This window comes from Sebastes fasciatus, chromosome 13 (genome assembly GCF_043250625.1).
Source record: "Sebastes fasciatus isolate fSebFas1 chromosome 13, fSebFas1.pri, whole genome shotgun sequence".
Classification (NCBI taxonomy): Eukaryota; Metazoa; Chordata; class Actinopteri; order Perciformes; family Sebastidae; genus Sebastes; species Sebastes fasciatus.
Window position 1 is genome coordinate 10890585 of NC_133807.1, and position 18265 is coordinate 10908849.

At 40.6% G+C, this 18265-nt stretch overlaps 1 protein-coding gene across 1 annotated transcript; it reads left to right on the forward strand.

Annotated features, from left to right (window-relative positions):
• Window positions 1-255: 255 nt before the first annotated feature.
• On the forward strand, window positions 256-17961 carry LOC141780266 (aconitate hydratase, mitochondrial-like). Its single transcript, XM_074655415.1, has 18 exons — window positions 256-347; window positions 4276-4418; window positions 4945-5203; window positions 6997-7089; window positions 7271-7429; window positions 7565-7715; window positions 7904-8008; window positions 8091-8182; window positions 8754-8859; window positions 9242-9399; window positions 9549-9622; window positions 10367-10478; window positions 11231-11413; window positions 11701-11796; window positions 12810-13001; window positions 13092-13224; window positions 14055-14176; window positions 14292-17961. Exons 1-18 carry the CDS (start codon window positions 312-314, stop codon window positions 14421-14423), a joined length of 2346 nt encoding a protein of 781 aa, XP_074511516.1. The 5' UTR covers window positions 256-311; the 3' UTR covers window positions 14424-17961.
• The last annotated feature ends 304 nt before the right edge of the window (window positions 17962-18265 follow it).

Below are 18265 nucleotides of genomic sequence, written 5' to 3' on the forward strand. Positions count from 1 at the left end.
AATTATCATTATTATCAACATTTTTATTATTATTATTATTATTATTGTTATTGTCATAATAATAATAATAATAATAATAATAATTACCAATTATTATTGTTATCATAATTTAAAAATATATATTATTGTTATTGTTATAATAATAATAATAACAATAATAATAATAATAATAATAATAATAATAATAATATACTTTAATAATTCACTTTATTATTTAATCTTTTATGTATGTATTCTTTAACCCAGTAGCGCGCTCCCTGAGCCATCTACGTCACAGGAGGGCGACACACTCATCTTTGTCAGTGAACAAAATGGCGTCCTACTGTTTGACTGTCACCAGACTGCGGGTAAGAAAACGGTTATTTCACTTTCACAGAGCTTTTAACTGCTTTGCTATCGACCACACATGTGACAACAGATATGTTTTGTCGTGTAATTCAGCCGCCGGGTCTTAAATGTGACCGACAGCGGCTGAATGTGTAGTAAAGAGCTCACGAGCCGCTCCGGTCAGGTCACAGTGTCCTCGGTTGACTCACCATGGCGACGCGTTGTAACGGTTATAAACCAGCTCCGAAACCACAGCAACCACCGTTACACCGTGTTGTTGTTACCACTAGTAACTAGTTCACACGTTATCAAACTGAAAAGAGGCTGAAAACGGTCCCAGGTGGCCTGATGTGTGCAAGGTGATCACAAGGTTACAGTAGTTTCCTCAATACGCACTTCATAACAGTTCACTCCGGATTCATTATCAAGATTCAAGATGCAAGATGCAAGATTCAAGAGTCTTAGTTGCCATTTGCACCTAAAATAAGTACATTTGAATTGTGAGCAGTTTACACCGAGTCAGCTTTAAGAAAAGAAAAAAGGTAGAAAAGTCACACGGTAATTACAGTATAAAATAAATAGCACATTCAACTCAACACAATAAATAAAGTATTAAGTGTAGTCAATAAATAACCTAACCTACCCTCTGCATAGGAACGATACCCCCAGAATACTAATATGCAGTATGTATGCTGATGCACAGCAGTGTGTTTCTGGCCTCATGTTGGCTAGTGGGTCAAATCAGATAGTATATGTTTATTTGAATAGCACAGGGCCTTCGTTAAGCATCTGTTTATGTAAACACAAATAAGTCTGCTGCTCATAAAGTAACCTGCTGCCTATCTATGTCTTGTAAACAATGAATATTTGTTGTCTGCTGGGTGAGGTCTTGCTTTTATTGGTGCTTCATCAATTTATTATCTAAATATTTCCATTGGAATTTCAGAATATAAATCAAAAAGCTTTTATGTCATCACACATACAGTATAAACCATTGCATATGTCTGCATCTATTATTCCCATAAATGAATATCATATGGTATAAAGGAGGAAACAAATACATAGTTTACTCCTGAGAGCTGGGACTGATGCACAGCAGTGTGTTAAGATAAGATAAGATATACTTTTATTGTCCCCGTGGGGACATTTTTCCTGGACTCCATCCAACTGCAGTTACAAACACTAAATTAAAACAGCATCAACAAAAATAATAAACGATTCCACACAAGACAGGGAAACAGTTTCACAGAAACAGATGTTTCAACACATACACAGTCCACGTACATAATGGCACATACTATCACACACACCATGGCAGGTATTGCACCCAGGTAGTGCACTGCACCGTCTACCGTCTTGCCCATATTGCACAGACAATAGCCCAATATTACACAGATGCAACATATTGCACTGTCCCAATTTAACATATTGCACTGTCATTGTGATAGCTTTATGTTACGAGTTGTTGAGGAGTTTAATAGACATTAAACCCACTAGCCAACATAGGTCTTATGTTGGCTAGTGGGTCAAATCAGATGGTATATGTTTATTTTAATAGCACAGGGCCTTCGGTAAGCATCTGTTTACAAAAAGGATGTAAACACAAATAAGTCTGCTGCTCATAAAGTAACCTGCTAATCTAATCTGTTTCTTGTAAACAATGCATATTTGTTGTCTGCTGGTATGAGGTCTGGGAGAATAAGATAATATACCTGTTATATTACACACAGTAATGGAGATTAGTTGTGAAAAGAAGACAAAATGGTTTCCAGAGTAGTGTGCTTGAGTTGTCTGAGTTTGAGATGTGCCATGACCTCCTTTAGCCAACATTTATGAGATGGTGCCATGGTAGTATTTTTCCATTTGAAGAGAGTCAATGCAATGCAATGTAGAAAAGGGCATAGTCTCAGTCCTTACATGTTTAGTTTATTATTTGGATCAATATGGGTTGGATAGCATTGCATTGAGTTTACATTATATAAAAACTATGCATTCAAACAAGTTCTTCATGAACCACTTGCACTTGTTACTGTCAAAATAGCTGGACAACACTGAACCTGCTGGTCAGTGGTGTGTCAGTGTGTCAGTGGTGTTGCCACAATACACTGTCAAAGATTTGCACAGTTTGTATAGACTAGATGGATATTCTCCTCATTTAGGTTTAACTTAAGGAAAAGACCAAACTGACCATATTTAGCTAATCTTTGATCACTTGTCAATGCTGGCCACCAAAAAACACCATTTCCTGGAGCTATGAGAAAGGGCCTCTGAGCAAATTTTCCACTCCTGCTGGTTTATTTACACTGATTTTGTTAGTTAACAATGCTCTTCTGATTTACTTTGCCTCTTAACCTCTAGTGTTCATACGTAGTAAACAGTGTAGTGTATCAGACTGTCAGTGACAGCCTAGCGGGTGCTGCTAGCCCCTGAAATATGAGCCGTATAAACTCTCACCCAGTTTTCTCTGAGCAAGATGACTTTCCACTGAATAATATAAACACTGAGGGTCAGATATTCACCAAGTGAACATAGCATCCCTTGTGTGTCGCCTAGAATCGCTCATTGGCATGACTGGTTTAAATCCAATCCTATAATATAGCTTACTTTGCTGGTAGTGGCAAATGACATCAACTAATAAAAATGACTCACACTTGAAGCAGTGGCCTGATTTAAATTCTAACATTCAGTCTGATATTAGGTTTCTGCCAGAGTTTTGATGTAATAGTTATATATGTAATGCATTTTACTCCATTATAAACGTATGAATAAAAAGTACATTAAAGTTATCGAAAGAAAGGTCTTGAAATGCTTTATTTATACAGTGTATACAGATAGATTAATGTCAGTCTGATGTTGCTGTAGCAGGAAGATTTGGACTTTCATAACCTGCTGTTTTTACCGGCATGAACAAAATCCTGACACAATTCAGCTAGAGCTGTAACAATTGATTGATTAGTTGTCAACTATTGAATTAATTGCTAACTATTTTGATAATCTATTAATCGGTTTGATTCTTTAAGAAAGAAAAATTCTCTGATTCCAGCTTCTTAAATGTGAATATTTTCTGGTTTCTTTACTCCTCTATGACAGTAAACTGAATATCTTTGAGTTGTGGACAAAACAAGTCATTTGAGGACGTCATTTTAGGCTTTGGGAAACACCAATCAACATTTTTCACCATTTTCTGACATTTTATAGACCAAACAACTAATCGATTAATCGAGAACACATTTTGGTCACCTCAAAATGTCTTAATCGACAATACAAATAGTCGTTAGTTGCAGCCCTACTCTTAACAAACATATATATACTGTAGATATATACAGTATATATATGCTGTAGACCAAACAACTAGTTGATTAATCGAGAAAATAATCGACAGATTAATCGACTATAAAAATAATCGTTAGTTGCAGTTGTTGGTTAAAAAAAAACAACTAAAATTGTTGCTAAAATGGAAGCAAAACGAGAGTCTCTTTGCTGGCTGAAGCACACTGTTATTTACGTGGCATATGTTAGAAATTGGTTCTAGGATTTTAACAAGTCCAGTGGGTCATTCTTGTCGGCTGGTATAGATGGAGAACAGTGGGATAAGATAAACAGAATTAACAATGACTGATCAATTAAAATATGCTTTATTCGGCTCCAATACTGATCTTGTAGAGCGGGTCGGGATGTCTAACCAAACTGACCGAGCCTTTTGGGACCAAAATGGTGGATTCTTCCTCTTCTGTCTTTCTGTATGCCACATTTTTAATGGTGCCACTTGCAAGATTATGTTTTAACTATCCTCACACACGGTCCTACTCTTGCAGCATTTAATTGCCTCTATTTCCTCCGCATAGTTATTATATAACTCAGAACTTAATGTGTTAGTCCTAAACTGTACAATAAAACTTTGTTTATGGTGTTATGTCTCAAACATGTCCTCTGTTCCCTCTGGTCCAGCTGGCCCTTGGAACCGGGGCGAGGCGTCTTCATGTCTCCGCAGCCTTCAGCGCCAAGGCCAAGGTGGCCATGAGCCGCTTTGAGCCCGGCTCCAGCATTAACTATGAGAAGCTGCACGAGAACATCAACATTGTGCGCAAAAGGTCAGCGGTCATCCTTCTCAGAAATACACACAAACACACAGAGTCCTTGTTGATTACAGTTTGGCTCATGAGGAATGGCTGGTGTTTATTACAGCTGCACAGTTAATCTGGTGACATTTACAGTGTTGACGTGTGAGTGCCAGCAGGGCCCACGGAGCTAACTTTGGATGTCCTGGTGTTCCTCTTTTACTGAGCTTACCACATGCTGTAATCCAGGAATAGGAGATTCCTTTAGTGTGGCTGTTCTATGACTATTATATGAACAGTTGGCCCCCAAGTGTTTGCTGTCCTGATAAGCCGTATTTGCTTTTGGTGTTAAGGGCTTTTCCATGATTCTTGGCAACAGGCGACATACAGTACACTACTTTCCAAAAGTGAGACACAACATACGGAAGAACAGAACACTTGAAATACACTATATAGACATTAGAAGTAAGATGTTTTTAGACAAATTAATAAAACTTGTAGTATTTGACTCTACAAAACACAATTTTTACCGCATCTCTCCATTACTCCACCCAACCAGGCTCGGCAGGCCTCTCACTCTGTCGGAGAAGATTGTGTACGGTCACCTGGATGATCCAGCGGGGCAGGACATCGACCGCGGCCGCACTTACCTGCGTCTGCGTCCAGACCGCGTGGCTATGCAAGACGCCACAGCTCAGATGGCCATGCTACAGTTCATCAGCAGTGGTCTGGCCAGGGTGGCGGTTCCCTCCACCATCCACTGTGATCATCTGATTGAGGCTCAAATCGGAGGACCCGAGGACCTGCAGAGGGCCAAGGTGAGGACAGATGGATGGAGTATTATACAGTATATATATTGTATATATATATTTTTATGGTACAGTCATTGTTTGGACTTTGACATTGGCAGAAGGAGAGTTGCAAAATTCTGGGAATATTCAAGGTGTAGACTTTCCATGGGAATTAACAGGAATATATGAGAATCAATGGGAATAAAATGGAAATAAAGGGGTTATATGCTCAGGCTGTATTTACCACGTCGTATGCCGATAGAAACAGCTCTTTTACCATATTATAAGCAGACATAGTCCATTAATTTGCCAAATATATCTATTAATTTGTCAAATACATACAATGTGAAATGTGCCATGTGGTGAGTTAGCTAGCAAGTTAACTAATGGGGAAAGGTACTTTGAAAATTTGAGCCAACGGTGTGAGCCGTGTACAAACCTAAGATTTAAAGTGAACAACTCATTTTATAAAAAAATATGTTTTACAATAAAGAATGAATATAAATTGATTAATTAAAACTCCTCAATTAGCTCAATCAAGCTACATCCCACATAGTAACAACAGAAGGTGTTAGTAAGTAATGAACTGTGTGCTTTAGGCTACTATCTGCTGGTTGACTGAAATATCATAAACAATATAAAATATATTCACTCCAGTAATATAATCAAAAGTGACATCATGAAAGCATGTAGTCCTTTGGCTCAGACAGTGCAGTAGTGTGCTGTAGATTGCGCTGCTGAATTCAGTGCATGGTTACAATTCAATTCAATGATTTTAATTTTAACCAAAACATGCCATAAGACCTAGTATCCTATTACTGCTTTTTAAATTGAAATTGTGCAAGCTTAACTTCCCTTTGATTTTAATTTTTTCCGGAAATTCCCCAATCTTTTGCAACCCTAGACAGAAGAAAAAGATTTGTCTTTTGATACTTTTTCCACCTACTGAGATGCATGTTTTTGTGCCTTCCTGCTGTGCTACCGGCCTCCATTCTGCCCTGCGTTTTCAGTGTAATCTGGTCAGACAGAGAATCTGGACAAATGGACTTGGTCTGGCATGTTTATTACCACAAAACAAATAATAAAAGGAAGCGATAGTTACTCTGGTTTGAAAATGTTTTAATAATGAATCATTAAAACACCATGTAATGCTGATTTCAGGTTAAGGCGACGAGTGCTGGTTCAAGTTTATACAGCCAGTCACATACACACACACGTACACACACTTGATACCAACAGCAACAGACATCAACATTAAGCTTGTGCACTTGCAAAGTGTGTATCCGATACCAGCCTCATGAGATCCCATTAATGTGTTTGCAGGACGCAGTTATAGAGAGACTCAGCAGCTTTATAAGTTTCTCCTCTGGCTTTTGGCTCAGGTTGTCATTTGAGCCAGTTTTTGTCAGTTAATACAATGAGTGAACAAGAGCCAATTTCTATTTTGGGTAGTGTTCATACAGTGCAAATGGCATTTTGAGATAACTTTTCATTATATTGCAGTGTATTTTGAACTGACAGTATCGTATATTGTCTTGAACTAACTTGAAATTAGATTTTTTTTGTCAGTAGAAAGTCAAATTCAGTCAAGTGTAACATTTGTTGAGCAGGATTTGATTCTCCGCTGGCAGGGATTCGAGGCAGCAGCGTTAAACAGTTTTCTGTGTTGGTTCCAATTCTGACGGTTTGATCAAATTGTCTGTTGGATTACAGGATTCAAAATTAAGTGCTGCAGCCAAGTTTATTATGTTATGGTTACATCAAGGACACTCATGTATCATATATGAAAATAAATATTTCCCCAATCACCCTCAACACAGGAAGTAAACGAGGAAGTGTACAACTTCCTTGCCACGGCTGGTGCCAAATATGGAGTTGGCTTCTGGAAACCTGGATCAGGGATCATCCATCAGGTACAGTACACCGATTTATAATGATGCCATAAATGGATTTTTCTAATACTCCAAAAGTGGGTTTTGTATATTGTTATTTCTCTTGGATGTTTGAGCTTCACTTTGCAGAATGATTTATGTGTCCTTCCAGAAAAGGATGAAAAATGTGTGACTGACTGTGAATGTCCCTTCCTTTGGACAGATAATCCTGGAGAATTATGCCTATCCCGGAGTGATGCTGATTGGTACAGACTCCCACACTCCCAATGGCGGTGGCCTGGGGTCCATCTGTATCGGAGTGGGGGGAGCTGACGCCGTGGATGTCATGGCCGGAATCCCTTGGGAGCTCAAGTGTCCTAATGTGAGTTCTTGACACCTGAAATCTTGTAAATTAATTTCAATTTCATTTTAAACCATTAAATGTCTTCATGAATGTTTGTGTTAGTTTTTTGTTTCCCATTAGTTTAAGCCTGTGTGTGTGTTTTATTTCCCTCAGGTGATTGGAGTGAAGCTGACAGGATCCTTGTCTGGCTGGACCTCGCCAAAGGACGTCATCCTGAAGGTGGCTGGAATCCTGACTGTGAAGGGCGGCACCGGAGCCATTGTGGAGTATCATGGGCCTGGAGTTGACTCCATCTCCTGCACTGGTAAGGATGAGATACAATACGAATTATTTGAAGACATTCTCTGTGTTTACATGTGAAAATCAAAGAAAGGAAGAACAGTGACAACTTCAACTACTATCCATATTTTGCTTGAATAGATAATACATTTCTTCAACTTTAGTGCAGTATATGTTACTCAAAGGCTAAAGTGACACTCGCATTTATTTCAGGAATGGCCACTATCTGTAACATGGGTGCTGAGATTGGAGCTACCACGTCCGTCTTCCCCTACAACCACCGCATGAAGACGTACATGGAGAAAACTGGCCGTGGAGGTCAGTCTCTTCCTGTTTAGTTTTGGTCTGTTTAGTCTTGATTCACTGTGTCTCACCTCCAGCTGTGTCCCCCCCCTCTCAGAGATTGCCTCTGTGGCTGATCAGTTCAAAGATGACTTGGTCCCAGATAAAGGCTGTGAATACGACCAGGTCGTAGAGATCAACCTGAGCGAGGTGAGTCAAAACATTTTCACGAGTCATGTAATGTAAGGTATTATTATCAGCTGTAACTGCCTTATGAGTGCAGTGCAGAGCAGCGGCCGTGAGCTAGCCAGTGGGGCACGCTCACATGCACTAAAAGCACGTGCGGCTGGCTATGTCAACAAAGCACAGAGAAACTCAGATTACGACACACAGAGGGAGAAAGACTTCGTTCTCTGCTCAGGTAGACATTACTCCTCTGTATCTTTACATAGCTAATAGTTGTTTGCTGCTACATTAATGCTCTGGATATCATATTGATAACCTCTAAGAATCATTGACCTACCAAATTTTGCTTATGTTGGTATGTTTAAGCTTTCCTGAGGAGATTTCAAGTGCTGTCCACTAAAAGGAACTACAGCACTTCTCATTCACTCACATACTGTTTGCTTCGTCTTGTTTACCGTATCATGTGTTTACGATGCTGCATGAGGTGGCTCAAATGTGCTTTTAAAAGTGTCCAAATTTAGAAAACAATATTTATAGCATACATGTCCCACATTACTCCCTTTTATGACTGTTTTCCCTCCTCCTCCTCTACCAGTTGAAGCCCCACATCAACGGGCCGTTCACCCCCGACCTGGCCCACCCCGTGTCTGAGATCGGGGCTACAGCCAAGAAGAACGGCTGGCCCCTGGAGGTTAAAGTCGGTCAGTATTTGTGACACAGCTGTATTATGTTACAATTGAAAAATGCTTTGTCTAGTGAAATTTGATATTTCTTTCTTTGTTCCTACGAGCTGTGTTATATTTTCCAGATATGATCAGATCACATTACAGCCCTGTCATGTGGTCTTCCAAAGTAGCTCACTAGAATGAGTAATAATGCCAATCATTGACAGAATGAGTAGAATATGATTATGACGATAAAGATGTATTATTACAGACTTGTTTTGTCTTTTGTGTCTTCTAATTTTCCTCTCATTTCATATGCAAAAATAGATGAATACTTCCAATCTGCCACTGTAACTGTATACTCTCTCATTTTCCTCCTTCTCAGTTCTCTTACAAACATTGAACTTGTCTCTTGCAGGTCTGATCGGCAGCTGCACCAACTCAAGCTACGAGGACATGGGCAGGGCGGCCTCTCTGGCCAAGCAGGCTTTGGATAAAGGTCTGAAGTGCAAGGCCCAGTTCACAGTCACCCCTGGTTCTGAGCAGATCCGCGCCACTATCGAGAGAGATGGATATGTGAGTCAGAATCTCAACAACATTTAGCAAGTGACCAGTAGCATTTGGGCAGTTTCTTTTTTTCAGCAGGTTTTTAAGATAAATACAATTGTGTGTGTTTAAAAGATGCAGGAAAGGATTTTTTCAAATTCATGTTGTCCCTCTTTTAGTCCAAGATCCTGAGTGATGTTGGTGGAATCGTCCTGGCCAACGCTTGTGGACCCTGCATCGGACAGTGGGACAGGTATGCACCCCATTTGTAAAGGTTACTTGCGCCCCGCTGGCAGCAGGATCATGGCAGGTGATTATTCTGTTCTAGTCCAGAGCAAAATATCTCAACAACCACAGGCCAGATTGCCATGACATTTTGTAGAAGTATCCCACAGATGAGGATTTCTTGATTTCCGCTTTACCAACATTGGTTCATGACTGGATTTTCATTAAATGCACTGTGAATATTTCTGGTGCCTGTAGGGTGAATACTACTGTTTCTGGTGACCTTTCCTCTCACACTACCACTGCACCAACTTTTTCCAACTTTACACAATAAATCTAAATCTAAAGAGATCATCATAGATCATGATCACCAGAACTCTTCCCATTTTGGATGTTTGATAAACTTTATTCTAGCATTAATCAGAGGCCAAAATTACAAATTTACATTTAATAAATCTCATATTCCGATTGCCATGAAATTTGCACATTTATGCTTCCAAGAGAATGAACCCTTTTATTGGTTCTTCATTTAGAAAGGCTGTAAGAACAGGGAAATCATCAATACATTGTTCACTTCACTTTCATATGCAGTAACTACAGGCCACTAGCAGGGCTTTAGACTGTTAGTATTGTAAACTGATTTGAAACAGGTTGCTCACCGCACAAAAGTACAAAGTAAAGTCTGAAGATCAAATAGAAAATTCCTCTGTGTGATGTAGGTTAAACACACAACGCATCAGACTAACATGTTCGGTGTTTTGACTTTCTTCAGGAAGGATGTGAAAAAAGGAGAGAAGAATACTATCGTCACGTCCTACAACAGGAACTTCACTGCCAGGAATGATGCTAACCCAGCTACTCACGCTTTTGTCACCTCTCCTGAGGTAAGAAGCACTGCAGGTTGAACATCAAGCAAAACACAATTTCAGTGATTCATAATAACATGGGCATCAATAGACCGACTTACAGTAGCTCATGTATACAGCACAGTGGAGGACTTAAAGGTTAACGTTGGTATTTTTCAACCTGGACCCTATTCTCCCACGTTTTTGTGTCTAATTGATTAATGGGGACAGCAATTCTGAAACTGGTCCAGTATTGAGGGAGAACTGTAACTGGCAGCCGCAAAATCATCTTAATATTCAGCCATGACATTGAACACTAAGCTACGCTTTCTGTACTCACAACACAACAAACCCTGCCCGGCTGACGCTCATGTTTCCACCATGGATGTATTCCAATATTCCACCGTTGTCTTCCGGCAACACGTCACCTAGCCAGATTTCAAAACGAGACTTCTCCTTGAGAGAGACTCTTTCCATAATGTCAGACACTTAGAATGATAATCAGAGCCTGTCATGGCTAAGACAAGCACTTAAATTGGACATAAATGACGGTGCCATCTTGCCCCAATAGCACCATATTGCAGCCTGTGAGCGGCCGCAGTCTACAGCGCTCTCCCTCAATACTTGACCAGTTTCAGAAATTGTTGTCGCTATTAGTCAGTTAGACATAAAAATGTGGGAAAATATGGTCCAGGTTGAAAAATACCAAAGTTACCCATTATAAATAAAATTGTTAATTCTGTATTCCTTGGTGGCTTAATACTAAATGCCTGTTATGTAATTCATTGTAGATTGTCACTGCCATGGCCATTGCCGGGACACTCGACTTCAACCCAGAGACCGACTATCTGACCGCTGCTAACGGAGAGAAGTTCAAGCTGGAAGCTCCCACCGGTGACGAGCTCCCCTCCAAAGACTTCGACCCGGGCCAGGACACCTACCAGTACCCCCCTGCCGAGGGCAGCTCAGTAAAGGTATGCATATATATATATATATATTTTTTTTAAAGATACAGTATCTAATCTCAACAATCCAGAAAGCAGCACATCTGTAATAACCCAGTAGGAGTTTGAACCAATACATGATAGAGTAAACAAGTGTAAACCAACAGCACGATGCAAGGCTTGTTTAGACAGAAATGTCTAATGTGATAGTTGTCAAGACAGAAAAGGAAATTTTTTTGGAGTTCAAATAAAATTTGGTTATTATCTTTGAAAATATTCTTGTTAGAAGCTTTACGTCTTGATTTGACGTTGTTCAGGTGGATGTGAGCCCCACCAGTAACCGTCTGCAGCTGCTGGAGCCCTTCGACAGGTGGCATGGAAAAGACATGGAGGAGATGAAGGTCCTCATCAAGGTGAGAAGGAGATTGAAGGACAGATGTGGTGGACTAGCGCAAATTACAAGACTGTCTCAGACTAATTTCTCTTGGTCTGAGACTAAAGCCCTCAAGCCGGCTCAGAATCCATGTTCATGCCCTTCAGGACGGGTCCTGTAGTCAAAGCAGTTCAGAGACCTCACCTCATCGTGAACCGTCCCAGACGCTACCACAGTTTTCAAACATGCTTGAGGCAGCAGACACATACATAAACAGAATGATATTATGAATGTAATCGGAGCTTTATGGGGAATGAAAAGGAGATGGAGCGACATAATGAGACGCATCAAAGACACAAAATATACACAAACCATCCCAACAATTATCTGAATGCCAAATTTTAATTCAAGTTTATCACAACACTGCCACTTGCTTTTACAATCAGACTGAGGACCTTTAAGATGTGCTTTTCTCTAAGTCGTTCTAAGTATAGTTTATTAGTTTATTTCTGATCAGTTTAGTTATTTCAGTGAACTATGTTTCTCTCTAGAAAAATTGTATGTGTGCTCACTTTATGTCAGATGTTATCGATATTCCTCTAGATTCACGTTTCTTTTATCAATTACAACCTTCAATGTATGTTGTGGTGTGAGCTTGTAGAGCTAAATAGCATCTGAAATGTATTGTCAGGTCACGGGGCAAGCCAAAAAAGAAAGGGATTGGGACTGAGACGCACAGACAGGGTAGAGAAGTTGAAAAGTATTGCGACGGAGTAATGCATTGTTGGTTTTGGTCTTTTAATGGGATTTGCTGACGATAAGAAAAAGCCTTATCCTTTAAAATAATTAGTTGACAAGGGGAAGGACAGCTTTACTATTAGTGAAGGGCCTTCTGGTTATTGGATGATTGTATTGTTTTAGCTGATTTGTCAAGTGTTTGCACAAAGGTGACTGAAACTCCACAGAATGATATAAATGTTGTAGTGTTAAATAGCCGTTGTTAAATAGCTCCTTGTCCTCTGTATCTTCCTCTCGTCTCCTCTGCTGCTGTAGGTAAAGGGAAAGTGCACCACTGACCACATCAGTGCTGCCGGGCCCTGGCTGAAATTCCGCGGCCACCTGGACAACATCTCCAACAACATGCTGATCGGTGCAGTCAACATCGACAACGATGCCGTCAACAAGGTCAAGAACCTGCTGACAGGAGAGTTCGGAGGCGTTCCTGATGTGGCCCGCCACTACAAGGCGAGTTTGGCGGTGAGTTTAGTCTTCTCGATCCTCGTCCTGACAGCAGTTTAAATGTCTCCTTTGTCTTTGTTTAACTCTATAATCCAGGCCAACGGAGTGAACTGGGTGGTGGTTGGAGACGAGAACTATGGAGAGGGCTCCAGTAGAGAGCACGCTGCCCTGGAGCCACGACACCTTGGAGGACGCGCCATCATCGTCAAGAGCTTTGCCAGAATCCACGGTAGGTTTCAGGGCACAGAGAGAAAAAAAACATGCAAACATCAATCTCTTTAGATATATTCTGCAGCCGTGTGCAATTTTGTTATGCCTCCGCGCCGGCGACAGCTGTAGCTGAAAATAATCTACATAATAATCAACAATGAAAATAATTCCTAGTTGCATCCCTAGACATTTTGGGCAGACAGGGATGTAAACTGCAGCTTGACTGGTTTGTGGAGGCATACAACTAAATCTATTTATCCTTACACTCAAACTGTTAATTTATTTTCTTTGTGAAAGGTAGAGGCAACAGGGAAGCATCATCTTAATATGTGTGGTCGGCTTCCAGACCAAGCTGATGATTATTTAGCCTGGCATGTTTACAGTCTGCCAGAATAAAGAGCGTCTAAAAGAGTCTCCAAGTTATAATTACAGTCCATTAGCGCCAGTTTGTTATATAGAAGTCTGGGTGTAGGTAAGTGGGGGGATGAAAAGCTGTCTGATCTCAGGAAGGTTGCATTCATTTTTTGTGAAAAGATTTCTTCAGAACCAGAAACACACTAAATAAATGCTGTTGTGTGTAGTTGATAGTTCACATATCTGTACAAAGCTTTCAACATCAGAAAGGTTTCCAACAGCATGAATTCTGTGTAAATGGAGCAACTAATTCATCATGAGAACTAATCAATAACAACCAGACAGACATGCTCACATGCATTATTCTCCATGACCTTCTATCTCTTTGTAACCGATACACTGACAGACAAAGAGCCCTTCTCTGGTTACCTGATGGAAGTACAGTATGGGTGTCAGCGTCTTGCCGTTATGTCTCATATTTCCATCGCCTCACAGAGACAAACCTGAAGAAGCAGGGCCTGCTGCCTCTGACCTTTGACGACCCCCACGACTACGACAAAATTCGCCCAGATGACAAGATCTCAATCACTGGGCTGAAATCCTTTGTTCCCGGCAAGGTGAGCAATATCCTGCGCTAATGAAACATTGATCCAAAGGACCGCATTAACATTATGTTGGAAGACTAAAAACTGGATAAATGATTTGACACATGATCTTGTGTCCTCCCTCCAGGCCCTGGCAGCAGTGATCAAGCACAGCGACGGCAGCCAGGAGTCCATTACTCTAAACCACACCTTCAACGAGACGCAGATCGAGTGGTTCAAGGCCGGCTCCGCTCTCAACAGGATGAAGGAGATCCAGTAATTGGTGGAGAGGAGGGAGGCGGGGCCTGTAGGGCCTGCAGAGGGGCCTTGGCGTGGGTTGAGAAGGGGGGAGAAACGTGGGCCTAGAGAGGGGCTTTGCAAAGAGGAAGAGACGATGTGAACGGTAGATGGTAACCAGACTTGTTGGTGTTAATGTTGGTTCAGGGACAGCTGTAGTCATGCTCAGTTAACGAAAACACACACACACACACACACACACACACACACACACACACACACACACACACACAAGGTCGCTGTAAAGATGAAAAGCGCACACACACGTACACTCGAGCACGCACACGCACAGACAGGATTACTGTGAAAGCTCTCACGAACGACAGGCAGAATTACACAAATGCACTCAAACAAGCGCACATAACCCGAAGCTTAGCAGTGTGTGTGTGTGTGTGTCTCTGTAATAGGCGGCATCGTTGCTACTGGCAGCACTCCTCAGTTTAAAATCTGATTTGTCAAGCTTAGTTGTTCATTGAGTGTCGCCCTGCAGCGTTCAGCTGACTGCTTCATACACAGACGCTCATCTTTCTCCATTGACGGTGACGTTTATTTTGCTAATTTTGTGGAAATACAGCCTGGTGGAAGCATTATACCATCTTCAATGACCGTATCTAGCGGAATACAAACCTGATTCGGACTCTGAATTAATAAAGTCAGATGCAGAATATCTTTAAAATAGTAAAGCAGAGACGAGTTAACGGCTTCCTGCTTTAATATCTTAAACTGCAAAATCCACCCCACAACCAGACAGTTCATTAAACCTCCTCTTTAATGTTTGTCTCAATAGTTTCCATCCAAACGGCTCAATAAGCTCACTGAGTTCTTCAACTCGCATGAATGTACTTTTCCTTCATTATCTCCAGACATCTTTCCCACATGTCTCTCTATGATTATAATGCATCAAATGGCGATGAACTCCACTAGTTCCTCTTGTATCGGGCTGCTAGATTTGCCATTATTGACTTGAACAAGCGTTTCCTCACTCATTGTCGTTTGGATCCACACTGTAAACAAACTACCAGACACACTCCCATCAGCCCCCCCTGCACTGTCATGGTACAATTGTAGCCCAATCCATTTCCACTCACTCTTGAGATTTTGTGTGTTTTCATGCTGTTGCTGTTGTTGCACTTTTCATTTTGCGCTACATGTCGGCCAACACGTGAATCTGCGCTGCTCTTCCATCTCTTGCTTGCTGTCTTTTTTTGCGTGATATAACACCCCATTGTGTGAAAACTTGGGACTGGGTCAACAAACCACAACACACACTACCATTGTGTTAGCGCTAGCCTTGACATTTTGTTCTTTCCATCTGTGTTTTGTCCTGTGTGTGTGTGTGTGTGTGTGTGTGTGTGTGTGTGTTATGCATGATTGTTTTTATTGGGTTAACATCGGTCTGTGTGTCCCTCTTTGCTCATCCTGCTCTCACCAGGCTGGTTCATGCAGTCCAAACCACAACCTGATATGTTTGGGGGAAATAGGCTGTAATCAGATTTGTGTTGCTAGACATCGAAGCTGCTCTGGGCGAGATTATTAATGCAAATTCTGAAATCTTCGGTGCCCATAGGAAATTGCAGTGTCACAAAAAGTCAGCCGCGACGTCCCGAGAAAGCTCCACTCTTTGATAGTAGCTCTTTTGTCTCATCATCCCAATTAAATCCTCCTGAGCAAAGCTTCACAGACGTTTCATTATCGTGGTTTCTCTGTGTTAAAGTTTTTTGAGTTAGTCCCCACTATCATCTGGAGTCGCCAGCGTGTGAAATTGCCTCGTGTAGCTGTAACGGGAGATGACAGGCTGCGTTTGTCTTCGCATTGAATGTTGTTTTTTCAGGTTGAGGTTTGGTCCTCCATAGCATGAGAAAAAAAGGCCTGCTGCTGTCTTCTTACACTAACTAACGCACAATCTAGTGTCCAGATGCCTGTACACTAGCACTTTGTAGAGTTAGGAAAGTAGTTTTTAGGTGTGCTTCGCTTTTTTTCTGCAAACATTTAACTCTTCAGCGCACATCTCTGTTGTTCGTGACCCTATAGGACTGACATTCATTATAAATACAAAAGAGTTCAGAAGGTAGAAAATGTAGATTCAAGATCATTCTTGTGTTAAGTTTGATATAAACCAGAGTCTTGCCATGATGTATACCTAGTGTGCACCACTGAGACAGTGTGGTTATATTGTATATTTATGTGCGTTTAGGGATGTTTGAGGTCTTTGTTGCTGTGTTTAATGTGGGAGTAGTGCTGGTCCTCAGCTGTGTTCAGCTCATCGTCCAGAAAGTCTGTAAATCCGTCACTTCTTCATTCTGCTGTCTACGAAGTAAAACTGCTTTGGATGACTCATTACAGTTCCTGAACTAGATCCCCATGTACTAAAATAAGTCATTGACCTGTGTGTAAATGATGTGATATATAGCTGCACTTTGTATAGGGGTGTGTACATAAATCATAAATATATAAATAAAGAGAGAAAGAGAGAGATCAAGTAACATGCTGTATGCTGCCTGTCTAAATGAGAGCTGTTAACTCTGTGACAACTTATAACATCATGATATAGAGTCCCCTCTAATCGAATGGTTTCACAAACCAGTTTTGGATTCTGGGTCAAATGAAAGCACGTATACTGGATTGCCGGTTGCTTCTGGGTTTTGACTGAGAAAAGGGATTTGTTATTTCTAGGATGATGGCGCTTGGTGGTTTTGTGTATTTTTCTTAAGTTATAGTTTTGTTTAAATTGTTTTCAGGGACAGAGGTGATTTGAAATAGCAGCAGCCCAACTTTAAACGACTCCATGTCGGGTTTATCTGTTCATATACGCAACACTTTGAGAAATCATCACGCTTTATGCCCTCTTTAATCACTTTGATGGTTAAACACTCCTCACCAGTGTATCAGATTTACTGCCAAAGATGCCTAATGAAAATACTGAGATGTTGAGAAGTAAATGGTTACCATGAATCGTGTTTGAGAAATCACCCATCATTATGTGATCTTTCAAATACATCACCGTGTCCATCGATTATGTACAGGGTGTCGTTTCCAACAAAATTCACCATGTTTATTCATAAAACATCTTAAAAAAATACTGATTACTTTAACCATCCTTTGTCCTCAGCCAGCACATTTAAAACAGCCGCTGTGTGTGAAGCAGTTTGATTATACTGTGATGTAACATAATGCTTTTGTTGTACACTGGTTCGAGCCTTTTTGAGTTTTAACAGCGCTACTGTAAAGTGACAAATCAAAAGATGTTCATGAAGGCATGCCTATTGTGTCATTTTGTACTCAGGTGTGCTCCGTTCGGTCAGGCTTCCTCTGATGTGTTTGAAATCAGTTTTACATAACATGCTTCACCTGTTCAGATACATACGGCAAATTAATATGGAATATGAAGAGATGTTTTATCGTAGCGATGATTCCCCTCACACCGGTTTCAGCAGTAAACGTGACTTCGCTTGAGAGATTTAAATGATCTGCACATTTACAAAATGACTGGTAAATTAATAAAGATAAACTTCCGAAGTGAATGTTTTTGTGTTTTTTCTTTGTTTAATGAAATCAATAATAAGAACATGTGATTGCATGTATTGCAGTGTTACAGCAGATATACAGGCTACTAGCAGATGAGGAAGAATTGGCTTCAGTTGTGGTTGCTGCTCCTTGTAAACTCCAACAGGCTGCAATCAAATCTGGCACACAGTTTACACACATACATTCACTGACATTCATTATATACACCTATTTTTCTATTTTGGTAATGTTCATTGTTCACTTGCACTTTCAAAACAACAACCACAACTTTGAAATATCAACATACATACTCTCATACCT

Bases quoted from the DNA above. Each gene is read 5' to 3' on its own strand.
- LOC141780266 (XM_074655415.1), top strand. From the start codon at position 312: ATGGCGTCCTACTGTTTGACTGTCACCAGACTGCGG. The intron at 11,414-11,700 runs GTATGCATATAT...GACGTTGTTCAG, and splicing joins CCGAGGGCAGCTCAGTAAAG to GTGGATGTGAGCCCCACCAG. The intron at 13,002-13,091 runs GCGAGTTTGGCG...TCTATAATCCAG, and splicing joins ATGTGGCCCGCCACTACAAG to GCCAACGGAGTGAACTGGGT.